Source organism: Podarcis erhardii (assembly GCF_964252035.2).
Source record: "Podarcis erhardii genome assembly, chromosome: 15".
Classification (NCBI taxonomy): Eukaryota; Metazoa; Chordata; class Lepidosauria; order Squamata; family Lacertidae; genus Podarcis; species Podarcis erhardii.
Genome location: NC_138505.1, coordinates 17,130,930 through 17,145,245, shown reverse-complemented (window position 1 = coordinate 17,145,245; position 14,316 = coordinate 17,130,930). Strand labels below are relative to the sequence as shown.

Here is a 14,316-nt window from a genome sequence, read left to right as displayed (position 1 = left end):
ATACATGCCTGCTGTCACATTTTCTGGGATTTATCATTTTTTGCCCCTTGGCGTTGCCTTGTCAAAATTTAAAGGATAAATTGCTAGTATATCTTTAACATTAAGCAACAAACCTTCTTAGCTCTGTAAGTTGCTGCGGAATAAATTGATACAGCAGGCAGAAAAGACTCTCCACCAATGTGTAATAGTAGAGGAGGTGGAACTAACAAATTGATAAGTATTTTTAAGCTGGTGCTTCCTATCCCTGGAATGCTTGCCTCAGTGCCAGGCACCAGCGTTAACAGCTTTCAGACACCAGGTAAGGACTTGTGTCTTCCAGGCGTTTTACTGGTTATGCTTTATTTTTCTGCTCTATGGATGAGAGGCACTTTAGTCACTTGTTAACATAATATCCCGAAAATACAAGAAAAACAACCGTTTTAAATTGTTTTGGACTGTTTTTAATATTACGTTTTAATTATTATAACCTGTCCTGGGACCTTAGTGTGAAAGGCGGGTAATTAATAATATGTAATAGTAACGAAACATAGTGCTACAAGCACCATCTGTTTTCATCTGTGAAATGTTGGGAGTGTTAAGTTTTCCCTGAGGGCTCACTTCTTTTTTAAACAAACCGACTCTCGAGCATCCTGTGGTGCATTTATTTGCAATCTGTACCTACTCAGAGGCACTCTGTTCACCATTCTTTATCCTAGGAGCAAAAGGAAATCGGGGCTGGGGCTGAATTCTTCTCCTTCCCTCACCACCCACACCCCGGACACATTTTTGTTTATTTTCCACTTTGTCTTTAAACCGTCCTCCATTTAAACATCCACTTTTCCACCCCTCTTGGATATAATCGTTCTTCTTTTTCCTCTCCGCCCGTTTCCACACCCGAGTTTGCTTCGAACGCCCATTATTTCTATTAGCAGTGAAGCCATCCTAGTCGCCCTTAACAGACATGGCCGCCCCACGCTCTTTTTACCATTAGTATTTGAAAGCGTTACTATCCATCACAAAAGATGGCGCGGGCGGCTTCACCCCTTCCCCTTTCGCCCGTAACAAACATGGCTGCCGTTAGGTTATTATCCATCACGAAAGATGGCGGCGGCGGCTTCGCTGCCTCCCACCCCAACCGGGAGGAAGTAGGTCGCTAGGTCGGGTGATGCCCGGATGTGGGCAGCCCTGCTTCGGCAGGAGGGAGGCGCCGGTTGCCCGGATGTTCCTCTCGTTCCAGCCGCGGCCGAGGCTCGGGTCAGAACCGGCCGGGCGGGGGGAGGAGGAGGAGGAGGAAGAGAGATTGGAGAGGAGCGGATGGATCCAATATGGCTGCCCTGATGGCCCTGAGGAGAGAGTGAGAGGCCTAGACAGCCGGCCCAGGCCCTGAGCAGGGAAGGGGGGGCAGGACCCTGAGGCCTATTTTGGGGAGGGGGAGGAGGAGACACCACCACCACCCCGTTTGGTCACAGGCTGGGGAAGAGGGAACCCTTCACTGGTGGGGAGAAGGGAAGGGCCACTCCCACCCCCCACCCCAGCTGCGGAAGGGCCCACCCCCATCAGCCAGAGGGAGGAAAGTGGGGTGGGGTGGGGAGAAATACAAGCCCCCCCCGCCTCCCTTTGATTTAAAACTACCCTCTTAAAGTATTCCCTCCCCCCTCCCCAGTTGCCCGTTAGGCAGGGCTGAGTAAGGTGGTGGTTTAGGGGTGAGCAGGGGCAGTTGATGAGGAATTTATTAATAGGTAAGGGGGGGAGTGGAAACCCACCCCTTTTATTTCGTCGCCCCCTTGAAGTTTAACCTCTCCTGTCTTATTTGAGGGGAGCTGGGGAGTTTGGCAAAGGTTGAAGGGGCAGGGGAGGCCCTTTAAAGCATTTGCCCCACCAACTCAGTTTCCCCTGGACTTTTTGGGGGGGATAGTGGGAAACCTTTTGGGGGGCACAGGGTTCTGAGAGATTGATGGGTTGACAGGGGAGAGGGCAGTTGTAGGAGCTAGTGGACCTGGCCCCAGAAAACCCAGCTCACGCGTTGGTGGTTCTTAAGACGCTTGTGATATTTTACCTTGTCAGTCCTTATTTTTGTTTTAATTTCCCCCCCATTCATCATTAAGCAGAAGGGGCAGCAGAGGAAGGAATAATAAGGTAACAGGAAAAGAGGAGGTGGATGTGGCACGGTGTGGGCCGGTTTTTTTTACTTAAAAGTAAGGCGCTCTGTGTGAGATTAAAAATATTCACCTCTGTGTTTCAAATAAAGAAGCCTAGATTTCCTTGTTTTTGAACAAAGGGGATACATGTTAATGTACTGTAGATCAAAGAATGAATTTAGTTCTTAATTGCTTGATGAAAATAAGAGAGAGAAACCAATAGTAGGTATTGTACTTTAAATATTGAGCATTAATATGCTAGGGGTTTCTGATGAATCCTATTTTGAGCTAGCTATGTGCTTTGCTCTTATTCAGGAGAGGTTTATTTCTTTTGAATTAGGTTTTTAATATATGAAAAGTTAAGAACTGATCAGTAACTTTTCTGCTTTGGGGGAAAGCAAGGACTCTAATCTGCTGGATGAAATAGAATTGTATGTGTGTGAGAGAGAAGTACTAAATATTAGCCATGAAATATTTTTATAGTGTACCACAGCTGAAAGTTAAACATACAATAAGTTTGTGTTTTATTTTTATTTTTTATTAGCCTCGCTAATTGGTGAATCTGGTGACTTTGTATATGTATTTGAGTGCTAGGAAAGGTCTTCTTGCTAGAAGTTAAGATAGAACAAAAGAAAATAAATCAATGCCCCCAGACTTTACTGGATGGTTTTGGGACTTTTCCTATGTGGAATTTCTTTTTAAAGCCCAAGAGAGATGGAGAGGGTTTGGAAACTGGGGGCTCTAGAATCATGTAGTGAGAATTTTAACTTTAGGAGAAAAAAGTTGTCCTGTCCTCCCATGAGCCATATATGAAATCCATTTGCCAAGTTTTTTGTTTCTTTTTGGTCTGTCTTTTTTAATTTTAAAAAGTAAAGCAAAGTGGACTAGAGACTTCGTATGTTCACATTTGGCCTCTGTGCCCCGCCAGCTGTGCAGGACTGGATCTAAACGCGGCAAAGAGGGAACCTTCAGAAAACAAGAAGACATAAGGTACGGTATGTTGTTGGGTGATAACTTGTGCCAAACTCTGCAGTGACATGCCTGGTGGTGATTCATTCCCTTCAGTTGCTCTTCATGGTGCTTATTAACATAAGTAGAGCAAGGCAGTGGTTGGCTAACTGCCTTCCTGTTGATTGACCTGCCCTGTGGAGCTTGACCGAGTTTCTGGAGCTGTCCAGGAATTAGTGGCTGGGAGGAAGGAACCTCCTTCCACAGAGTGACTCTTGACAGCACTGTAAATGAGCTCTCAACTAGAATGGGGGATGCTGGTTGGTGCATGCTGGTTGGTGCAAATGAAACATAGCTGTTGTTTGCTTCTTGGACAAATTCAAACAAGGATTTAGGGGCATATCGGATCAGGGCACAATGTGTGGCTCCTCTTCTTTGTTTTGTTTTCTGTGACTTTTGAGATAATCCTAGAGCAGTCAATTAGAATGTCCTTATGGTGTATGTGATTTTTCAGAAAAAAAGAGTTTGTAGTTAAGAGCTCAGTTATGGACTCAGCTGTGGCCTGTTGGCAACTCTCTCTTTTCATCCCATACCCCTCTCCTTCAGCACTCATTATGTATGTTTTGAATTGGTGCCCTCGCCAGGAGTACAGTGAACTTCAGCAGGAAGAATTGTAGACCTCAGTTGTATGCAGAAGGCCCCAGGTTCAGAGTTAGCTGAAATACTCTTAAATAGTGGGGCTGGGAAGGTCGCCTCTGCCCCACACCTTGGGACCTGCTGTCTGTGAGAGGAGGTCATCCAGCTTGACCAGCAGTCTGTCTTTTGTACAAGACAGCTTTGGGTGGAGTGCATGCTACACTGAGGCTGCTGGTGCATTGCCTGTGGGAGTATGAATTGAAGGTTCAAGTGCATTCTCTCAGTAATCATTGAAATAGGTACTGTAAGGCAGGCCAATGTGATCCCCCCCCCCAAGAAAAGAAAAAAAATATTGTAGGTGGGGAGGTTGGGGCATAATAGTGGAGTGTACATGTGGAAGAGCCCCTGGTTGTTATAATGTGTGGAGCAATTCTGGGGGTGATTTTTTTTAAATAACAAAATCAGGAAGGCGTCTTTGTGTCCTGGGGTTCGCGCTTGCCAGAGTTCATGAATTTCAGGCTGTCAGTGATAGCTTTGAAAAGAAATACTATTGCCCAGCTTATTAAGCATAATCATGCATTGTGAAACTATACTTTTCTAATCGGATGACATTACAGTGGCAGTGCCAGGACAAAATACAAGGACCTCATTTTTGGATCAGATTTAGAGAAACAAGCAAACTTTATCTCTTAACAGCCCGCTTCTGCTGTATATCAGCCAAATTAACGGAGCGTCCTTTCTGTGAGTTTTGAGGGATCCTCTTTCATTGTTTTGAGTGACTGCTTTTCCAAAAGACACACACAAGCAACCTGGGGTTTTCTTGGGTTGTATTAGTACTGGGGTTTGAAACAGGAGCCTTTGGGAATCTCTGGCTCCACTGTTACACCAGAGGTCATGATCGAGCCATGGAAAAGCCATGAACTAGGTCAGCTGTCTTGAAGGGTCAGAGGCATGGCGTGTGGCAGTAAATGGAGATAATCTGGGATCAGGGACTGAATCAGGAAGTTGTGCTGAAAGTGAAGTAGAACAGGGTCTGAAATGGGAGCAGATAATGGGCGTCGGGGGAGGTCTATAGTTGCAGGGTTCATGCAGCAGATCCCTTATGGGAGACAGCCTGCTTAACTTTTGAACCAACTGCTGGCTCCCCTTGGAGTTGAGGTAGGTAGGAAATCAAAGTGCACTTTCACACATTTCATGCCATGGCATTTTAATAGAAGCTTGTGGGTAGAGTACGGGTTCTAGTTCATGCCAGTGATTGTGTTAAAGGGCTTTGAGAGATGGAATCTCTCAGATCAGAGGACGAGATCTAGTGTGCATGCATGTCAGTTTAGCTTACTCTAGCCAGCTGTTCTTTGTGGTTTGCTACCAACTCATTTCCCCTCCCCTGGGCAACAGACTTGCAGAGGGCCTAGGAGAGAAGCAAAGTCCCCTCTCAGTTGCACAGGGAAATGAATAAGGTAAGAACCAACAAGATCCTTTCGCACAGCCTGGGAGAAGTGTGTGCTGCTGCTGCTGCTTGCTTTCTTCAGATGTCAGCATTGACTGTAGAGCTCTAGGAAGCCTGCTAGTTTACTAGTGAAGCATCAGGTTGCTGATCTGGACAGCACAATTTAAATATATATATACATATTATATATATGAGATAGCTCAGTTGGTAGTGCGTGAGGCTCTTAATCTCAGGGTTATGGCTTCGAGTCCCACGTTGAGCAAAAGATTCCTGCATTGCCGGGGGTTGGACTAGAAGACCATTGTGTTCCCTTCCAAATCTTCAATTGTATGATTCTAATATATATAGCATTTAGTTGCTGTTCTAAATGGTGATGACTGCCACTCCATGAAAAAGAGATAAGAAAGTTATAGGTCCCTTATTTTCAGTTTGCATTATGGGATGAAGACAGAATTGCATATGACCTGAAACTGGGCATGCAGAGCTTTTGTCTTTTCTCTCTCAGGAGTTTCTATCATCTAGAAACATCCCCTTGTGATAATGTATGCCATCTATGCAAGTATAAAAACTGTCATGGTCAGGCATTTCTTATGATACCCATGTAAATGGGGCTTGGAGAATTTCATTTTGTAAAAAAAGCAACCAAAGGATTTATTGTAAATAAGCCCTATGCAACTCACTGGGCTGGCCACAAGAAGCCTCTGTCTCTTGCCTAGCCAACCTCACAGAGACCTTTTGGGGGGTAATAGTATGGAATCAATAGTGTGGGATTTTGGGGGTAAACATGTACTCAGTTTTGATGCAATTGGTTCACAAATGAAAGCTTAGCACACTGTTAACAGGAAAGACTGCCCATCTACAATGTTTTATTTGGCATTCCATGTTGCAGTAGCTTCCCAGAACTAAAATAGTCACATCTAATAAAACTAATGTGCATTTAATGCAGGTGTGGGGAACCTCTGGTCCTCCAAATACTGCTGAACTACAGCTCCAGCCATCCCTGACCATTGGCCATGCTTGCTAGGGCTGCAGTTCAAGCAACATCTGGAGAGCCAAAAGTTCCCCAGCCCTGTTTTACTGGGTGCACAAAAGTGCAATCACAATGCCAACTTGGGGGATAAGTGGTTACTAGCCATGATGGCTCTGCTCAGCCTCCACAATTAGAGGCAGCAATTCTTCTGGATACCAGTTGCTGGAAGCCACAGGAGAGAGAGTGCTGTTGTGCTCAGATCCTGCTTGGGGGATTCCCACCAAGGCATCCGGTCGGCCACCATGAGAGCAGGATGCTGAACTAGCTGGGCCATTGGCCTGATCCAGCAAGCTCTTCTTAATGTTATTCTGAAAAGTAATACTGTCAGTGTGTCAGGAATTTTAATCTCCTGGGGGGAAGAAATCTCTCTCATTCTCTCCACTCCTGTACCTGCATGAAGAGCATGGGAGTGGTATCTCAGATGGGTTTGCAGCAAAAAATAGTGCTGTGTGAAGACATACACCCTCCCTACCTTTCAGTGAGCAGAGCTCTTAAGAGATCTTGTATTTCTCTTTTTTTTATCCAGTGTCCCACTTTTAGGAGCCACTTCACGCCCCTCGAACCCCGTGGAAACTGGGCGGCCCCGAGCAGGCCCTGCAGTCGCTGGAGATGGCCGCCTTCAAACGGAGCCGCCGGCAGGCCTGGCCAGAAGAGGAGGGCGACCGGGAGCACGGGCTCTATAGCTTGCACCGCATGTTTGACATCGTGGGCACCCACCTGACCCACCGCGACGTCCGGGTCTTGTCCTTCCTCTTTGTGGACGTCATTGACGACTACGAAAGGGGGATGATCCGCAGTGGGCGGGACTTCCTCCTGGCGCTGGAGAGGCAGGGCCGCTGCGACGAAACCAACTTCCGCCAGGTGCTTCAGCTTCTGCGGATCATCACCCGCCACGACCTGTTGCCCTATGTCACTTTAAAGAGGAGGAAGGCCGGTAGGTCCTCTCTGGTTCGGGGGTCTTCTACAGCAGGCTGCGTGTAGCCCATCTGCTGACCCACATGCATACCCTTTATCCCAACGGTGAACCAGGTGCAAGCCTACAGCTGGGTCTTCAGCCAATCTAAAAAGATTCAGTCAGGGAGTGTCAGGCATTGTCAGAAACAGCCAAGTGTTTGAAATAACTGGTCATGTTATGGCTCTGCAGCAGTTTCTACAAGCCCTGGTCTTTTTTAGAAGTAGCGCTGAAATAGGAGGTGTGAGTGAAAAGAAGAGGGTGTGAAATGACACCGTAGTAGATCTCATGAGCTTATCTCTCAGAACCCTTGCCACGCCTTCCTCTTTCCACCACCAATCGCAAAGCCCGTCTGAAACTTTGGCCTACTTTTCTCCTCCCCTCCTTGGAATCTCTCACCATGTCACCTTACATAACTATAGTGATGTATTTATCCAGACTGAGGGTACTTCTTCCTTTTTTAAATACCAGTTAGCTTTTTGTTGCCTATTTGAACTTCCATCATATCTTTTTATTTGTATTTTTTGTCCCTTTTAACCACAGTATTTAATTATATGCCTCGAGTAGCAATAGTAGTGCAGGCAAAGACCATTTTGCATGGGGGTTCCCAGCCCCTGCACACGGTGGCAGAGAATGCAGAAGTGTGCCCCATTCTGCCCCCATTCTATTCCTGTTCTTGCTTCTTTCAGGTACAAAAGGACCTGCGCATTGGCAATTGCCCGTCATTTGGATGTGCCTAAAACGGTCGCTGCTTGTAGTAATAATAGTTTTTATAATTATAAAACCCTTTGGTAGAAAAACAGTGTCAAGGATTTTAAAACCATTAGCCTCCCGAGAAGAATGAAGAGTGGTGGGCAAGACTCAGGTGCCAAATTATCAGTGAAAACAGTTAAAAACAACTATTTTAAAAAATAATAAAGAAGAGCAATAAACTAAAAACAGATTAAAACACATGTCAGCATTCCACAGTATCTGGGTAGGCTTGTCTAAACAAAAAACATACTCTGAATAGAGTACAGTGACAGCGCTCACCTGATGCCAATAGGCAGGGAGTTCCAAAGTGTGGGTTCTGCCACAGTAGATCAGTTTCTTACAGATGCAGAACAGGCATTATGTGGCACCTGTAACAGTTCCGATTCTGTAGATTGAAGCAGCTGAGTGGGTGCACATATATAGCGAAAGGTGATCTCATAGGTAAACTTCCTCTTGTTGACCACCCCACTGATTAACATGCCCCTCCTTTCTTCCTCAGTGTGCCCAGATCTTGTAGACAAATACCTAGAAGAGACTTCCATTCGCTACGTGACGCCGCGAGCCCACAGCAGCGCAGAGCACGTTCCTTCCCACCAACACAAATCTGGTGAGACTTTGCGGCCAGATAGATGTCAGGAGCCTTTGTCCAGCTAGTCTCCTTCAGTGCCCTCCCTTTGTGTTCCGGGCATTCCTGCCCTCAGCATTTAATGCAGTGGTTTGGGACCTCAAGAGAAATCCAGACCCGGCTTTTTGGACAGCTTCTGTGTCTTCCCTATAGGGAGGCCTCACTAGCCACATCTGCTTGGTGGCTCTATTCCTGAATGTCTGTTTCCCAGCCAAATCCAGAGAGTTGGATGAGCACCGGAAGCTGCCTTAGACAGAGTTGGACCAGTTGTTCCACCTAGTCCACCTGCCCCTGACTGGTAGTTGTCCTTCAGGGTCTCTGGCAAAGGAAGATCTTTCCCAGTCCTGCTACCAGAGATCTTCCTTAATTGGAAATGCTGTGGGGATTGAACTTGAGCATGCACAGCAGGTGCTCTTTTAGAATTGTAGGGTTGGAAGGGACCCAAAGGAGTGTCTAGTCAAACTCCCTGCAAAATAGGAATCACAGCTTTGTTGTAGCCCTTTGCCACAGTAGAAGGGCATTGGATTCTATGCACCACAGAGCTCCTTGCCTCTTGATCCCTTGAGGGTTGATTTGCTCCTTGGTGAAAGCCCAGGCCTCAACAGTGGCAGGTTGTTACACTGGTTGCTTTTTGGAGACCAGAGTACATGAGGGTGGAGTGATTTTTTAACTCTGGCAATACTAACCTTGAGTTGCGTCCTGTATCTGTGTGTTTCTGGCAACTTCTTTTATTTAGAGCACTTGATGTAAAAACAAATAAATCTGTAAACTGTTTACATAAAAGGTGAGCATGTCTAGTCATGAATTCATGAATCATTTTTAAGGGCAAAAGCCTTGTCTGTTGAGATGCGGAGGATGGAATGGAGATGGGGTTGCTGTCCCCAGTGAGAGTCCCAGGTTCCTCATCATTTATCCAGAGTCTTGTTCATCTTAGTTATCAATATAAAAGGCCTGGGATGCTGGTGGGCAGAATATTTACTTTTAAGTACTTTTTATCCCAAACTTTTATCTGATAAGCTCAAGCTGGTGTGGCTGGCTCTTCCCCACCTTAAAAAAAAATCGCAACTTGTCTGTGGTTTTGAGGGCAGTCAGTCAGTGAAGTATATTGTACATACTTTACAATATATAAAATATTATATTTCCAAAGCAGTACATGAATTAAAAGAGAAATGTGTTATGGAAAGTCACTGGGCAGCCATTAATTGCTGTGTATACCATCCAAGGGTAACAATATTGGATTAAAATTTATAATGTATTATAATTCTCGATATGGTTAGAACACAACTTCTTAGCTGTTAGTGCAAATTTAGCCAGATAGAAAGGAAGGGGCAGAGGGCCGCATTTGGCCCTCAGGCCTGAGGTTCCCCACCCCTGTTTCAAGTGAGGCAAAAGCCAAAAAGTGATGAGTAGAGGCAGCACCAATTTGAAACCAGGAATTTTGTTCTTTGCCCCAGTGAAAGGTTTCTGAAGGTGTTGTTTCCAAGTGCTAGGCAAGTCTGTATTGAATGACAAAAGTAGGAGCCAGTCCTGGTCTTGTAATCCTGGTGAAATAAATATTGTCAGTTCTGCTCATTTAATTTAGCAGTCCAGACATAGTATTTATAAAGCAACATTAATTTCCAGACAGTTGGAGGTTGTGTTTAATTTTGTCACCGTTAAGATCTTGAGATTGCTTTGTCACCAGGTCTCTGAATAAGCCTCATTCCCCCCTACATTAAGCATTTTTATGGAACATCTTGAGATCTTGAAGACTCTCTCTAGATTTGATTTGCAGGTTTGAAGTGGTGTCTGTGTGGGTGGAAGAAGCTGGCCGGGCTAAAATGGGGAACCCCTCCCCACACCACCACCAAACTAGCCTAGGCTCCAAGCGGGATAGGCAGGATGCAGATTACACAGTATTTAATTGTATTCTGATGATGCTTCAGCCTACTAGGCTTGCTTCCATTAAGGATGGAGCAAGTTCTGTCTTACTGAGGGCCCCTGCCTCACTAGTCCTCAGTATTCAGGACAGACAAAAGAAAATCCTCCTTCATGCAGCGCATAGTTAAACTATGGAACTTGCTCCCACAGGAGGCAGTGATGGCCGCCAATCTAGATGGCTTTAAAAGAGGACAACAAATTCATGGAGAGGGCTGCTGATGGCTGCTAGCCATGATAACTATACTCTGTTTCCATTGTTGGAGGCAGGTAATGCTTCTGAATACAAACTACAGGAGACCACAGGAGAGGAGTGTGCTCTTGTGCTCAGGTCCTGCTTGCGGGTTTCCCATAATGGATATCTGGTTGGCCACAGTGAGAAAAGGCTGTTGGACTAGATGGGCCATTGCCCTGATCCAGACGGCTCTTACGTTCTTGTGTGATGCTGCCAAATGAGCAAGACCAGGGGTTACCCCCGAGGAAAAGATAAAAATCTTGCTTCTTTCTGTTTCTGTTCTTTTATGTGGCTGTGAGTGTTATTGTCGTGAGGCTTTTTTTGGTCAGCTGCCTGGAGAGCCTCTTGGGGTTGTGAAGTGGGATGTGTGCATTCCCCCACCCCACCTAATAACAACAACAACAACAATAACTCCCAGCCTCTAGTCCTGCACTGAGCTGTCTGAGCCCTCACCTTTGTGCCTCCTCCCAGTGCCTCCCCACCACCCGCTGGTCTGCTGCTCCTCTTCAGGCCCCCAGATCTGCACCAAGAGACCTGGCCGGGGACGAGCCCTCCTTGGGAGCCAGCGGAAAAGGAGGAAGTCGGTGACGCCAGACCCGAAAGACAAACAGACGTGCGGTAAGGATCCTGACAGTAGCAGCGGCATGGCAGCCATGTTTGGCTCCCCTTCCAAGATGGATGCTCTGAATGCAGGTCTTGCTAAGACCCAGGACTATCCCATAGCCCAACAATCTTCTGTGCTGAGACAGATGTGTGTGGGGGGGGTGTGACAGAGAGACAGAGACATCACACTGTTGACCCTTCCACAGCATTGGGGATCAGCATTGAGGCCTCTGGTACAAGTTTGTCCCCTCCCAGTATTGCCAAAGGCAAAGAGAGGGTATGAAATGAGGAACACATTTTGGGCATAGGATTTTGCAGCAGGACATATTGGAGCTAGAGGTGCAGCAGGACTGCTCTTGATTGATTTATTGATAGAATTTATATCCTGCCCTCCCCCTCCAATGAGTTGCTGTTGTTATTCCTTTGTTAATGGCTTCTGAACCAGGTATCTTCCGCCTTTTCAGACCCTGGATCCACTTTTAACCCAAATACAGTTGTACCTCAGGAGTCAAACAGAATCTGTTCCAGAAGACCGTTCAACTTCCAAAGCGCGGCTCCTGCAGCCAATTGGAAGCCCTATCAGACGTTCGGCTTCCGAAAGAACATTAGAAATCTGGAACAATCACTTCCAGTTTTCGATCGTTCGGGAGCTGAAACGTTCGACTCCCCAGGTGTTCGGGAGCCGAGGTATGACTGTGTGCATTTGGGAACCCATTTCTTAAATCTGTCACAATATATTTGCATGGTGCTAGCACTCCTGCCGTGACCCACCTTGAATCAGGCTGCAACCCACTAACGGGTCCTGACCTACCAGTTGAAGAGGCAGCCAATGCAGTTGGACTGCAACTCCCATCAGTCCCAGCTAGCATGGCCCACTGGTCACTGACCATGGGAGTTGTAGTCCAGCCACATCTGGAGGGCACCACATTAGCTGCTCCTACCATTTAGCAAAGAGCACCTGGTTCCTGAGATCTCACATCTGGGACATTTGGATGTTTCAAGCAGAGAGAGCATTAACGTATCTCCTGTCTCCTGGCGCTTCCCTTCTAGACATCCGCCTGCGAGTCCGAGCGGAGTACTGCCAGCACGAAACGGCCTTGGAGGGGAACGTCTTCTCCAACAAGCAGGACCCCCTGGAGCGCCAGTTTGAGCGCTTTAGCCAGGCCAACACCATCTTGAAATCCCGGGACCTGGGCTCCATCATCTGTGACATAAAGTTTTCGGAGCTCACTTACCTCGACGCTTTCTGGCGCGACTACATCAACGGCTCGCTACTGGAGGCCCTCAAGGGGGTCTTCATCACAGACTCGCTCAAGCAAGCGGTGGGCCACGAGGCCATCAAGCTCCTGGTCAACGTGGACGAAGAGGATTACGAGGTGGGCCGTCAGAAACTCCTGAGGAACTTGATGCTCCAGACGGCACCTTGAACCTCGGTTGCTGTTATTCCCCCCACCCTGTCCTCTGCCTTTCCTTTGGATGATTTTTTTTCCAGATTTTTTTTTTCTCTCTCTCTCAAGAAAAGGAAAAAAAACATCTTAAAAGGAATGAAACCTCAAGCTCCCTGCCATGTACTGAGTAACTGTACGGTCTGTTTCGACACGAGGATGAGCGCTGTGGTTGGTTTTTTCTTTTCCCCCCAGTTGGGAACCAAAACAGGAGATGGAAATTCCTGGGCTCCTCCCTGCCTGCAAGGGAGATGCAGGGGCCCTTTCCCTGCAGGCCAGCTGGGCATCTTCGCTCATTGACTGATGCTCCTCTGGTCTCTCGTCTTTTCTTAACCACATTCTCTCTTGTGCTGTCTACTTCTCTCCTGGTTTTTTTTTGTTTTTGTTTTCTTTTTGGTACTGTCTCTCTAAAACATTAGACTGTCCTGTGGTGTGCCATTGCCCAGAAAGGTCTAAGCAGGTGTGGCGAGGTCCAGAAGGCGAGACTTCCACTCTTTATATTAAAAATAAGAAGCAAACCTGAACGTGGCTCTTCTTGTGCCAGGAACATCTTAACACCGGTGTTTTTTTCTTTCAAGCTGTGAGTTCCATGGGTGGTGGGACAGGATGGGGGAGGAACGGGGCGTCTTGGAGTGGAGTTGGGGAAGAGAGCGCTTGCATCTTAACCAGACGCACCACCTGCCCCCTCTATGTAGCAATGTTCTTAAAAGTGACACTCAAGGCCTGCCAGTTGGATTTAGGAATGGTTATGCAATTGACTTTGTTGGCGAGTGAGGAGTGTGGATGGGAAGGACCCTCGCCTAGAAGGAAGTTGCGGCAAGGGTGGGGGTCCAGACAGAAGGGATGAAATGGTCTTTGGGACCTTAGCTGCTCTGGAAGACTGTTTTCTTCTGTGTGTGTGGGAAGAGCGTGCTTTGTCCCAGCCCAGCTAGCTCAGCTGAATTAAATTTGAGTGTTTGTTCTCCCTCCCACCTAACCCTTTCCCCTGACGTGTGTCCTGAGCGGAGAGTATTTCCAGCCGCCCCCCCGCCCCCCGATCCACTGTGTGTGCCTTTCCCTCAACCTTTGGTGGAGGGATCGTCTGCCTCCAAAGACAACAGAGAAAGGGCCACCCGTCTGAGGCCTTTTCTCACCTCTCTGAAACCACACAAGCACCACAGCCGGCCTTGCATGGGTGCAAAGGGCAAGGAGGAGGTGGAAGGGATTGTCCCAGCTGCGAATGGCTGTGTCAGATCAGAGCCAGGAGGACAAGGCAGTCCAGCCTTCCACCTCCTTTGCCATTTTGTTTTTTTTCCCAGGAACGTGATCCTCCAGTTTCTCGATCTGGGCTTGGCTCTTGGCTTACTCCCCTGGAAGGCTGCAAAAGGGATGTGTGGCAGGAGCTCCTTCCGCTCTTGCCTTCTGTTCAGGTGGTGCTGGGCACCACAGCAGTTGCCTCCCGTGTCTTGTCCTATATTAAATAAGCTTCCCCCCCCCCCCGCCTCTTTTTTTGAGCTGCTGGGAGAAGCTGAGGGGTGAACATTCCCAGTGCAGGGGGCAGAGAGGACCCTGGTGGTTTATTGTTGGGTAGGGCAGGTGGGCTTAAAATGCACTGTTAGGTTTTGGTAA

General features: G+C 47.3%; 1 protein-coding gene across 8 annotated transcripts in view; it reads left to right on the top strand.

Moving 5' to 3' along the window:
* Positions 1-1,175: 1,175 nt before the first annotated feature.
* The window catches only part of LOC309330700 (death effector domain-containing protein), a 39,759-nt gene continuing 26,618 nt past the window's right edge, over positions 1,176-14,316 (top strand). Inside the window, exons 1-7 of one of the 8 annotated variants that reach the window (XM_081842523.1) lie at positions 1,176-1,333; positions 2,088-2,115; positions 3,046-3,107; positions 6,705-7,112; positions 8,383-8,490; positions 11,132-11,278; positions 12,314-13,232. In XM_081842523.1, the coding sequence (XP_081698649.1) occupies positions 6,788-7,112; positions 8,383-8,490; positions 11,132-11,278; positions 12,314-12,690 (957 nt within the window). In that variant the 5' untranslated portion in view covers positions 1,176-1,333; positions 2,088-2,115; positions 3,046-3,107; positions 6,705-6,787 and the 3' untranslated portion in view covers positions 12,691-13,232. The other 7 variants (XM_081842525.1, XM_081842522.1, XM_081842524.1 and 4 more) reach the window with 7 other exon arrangements.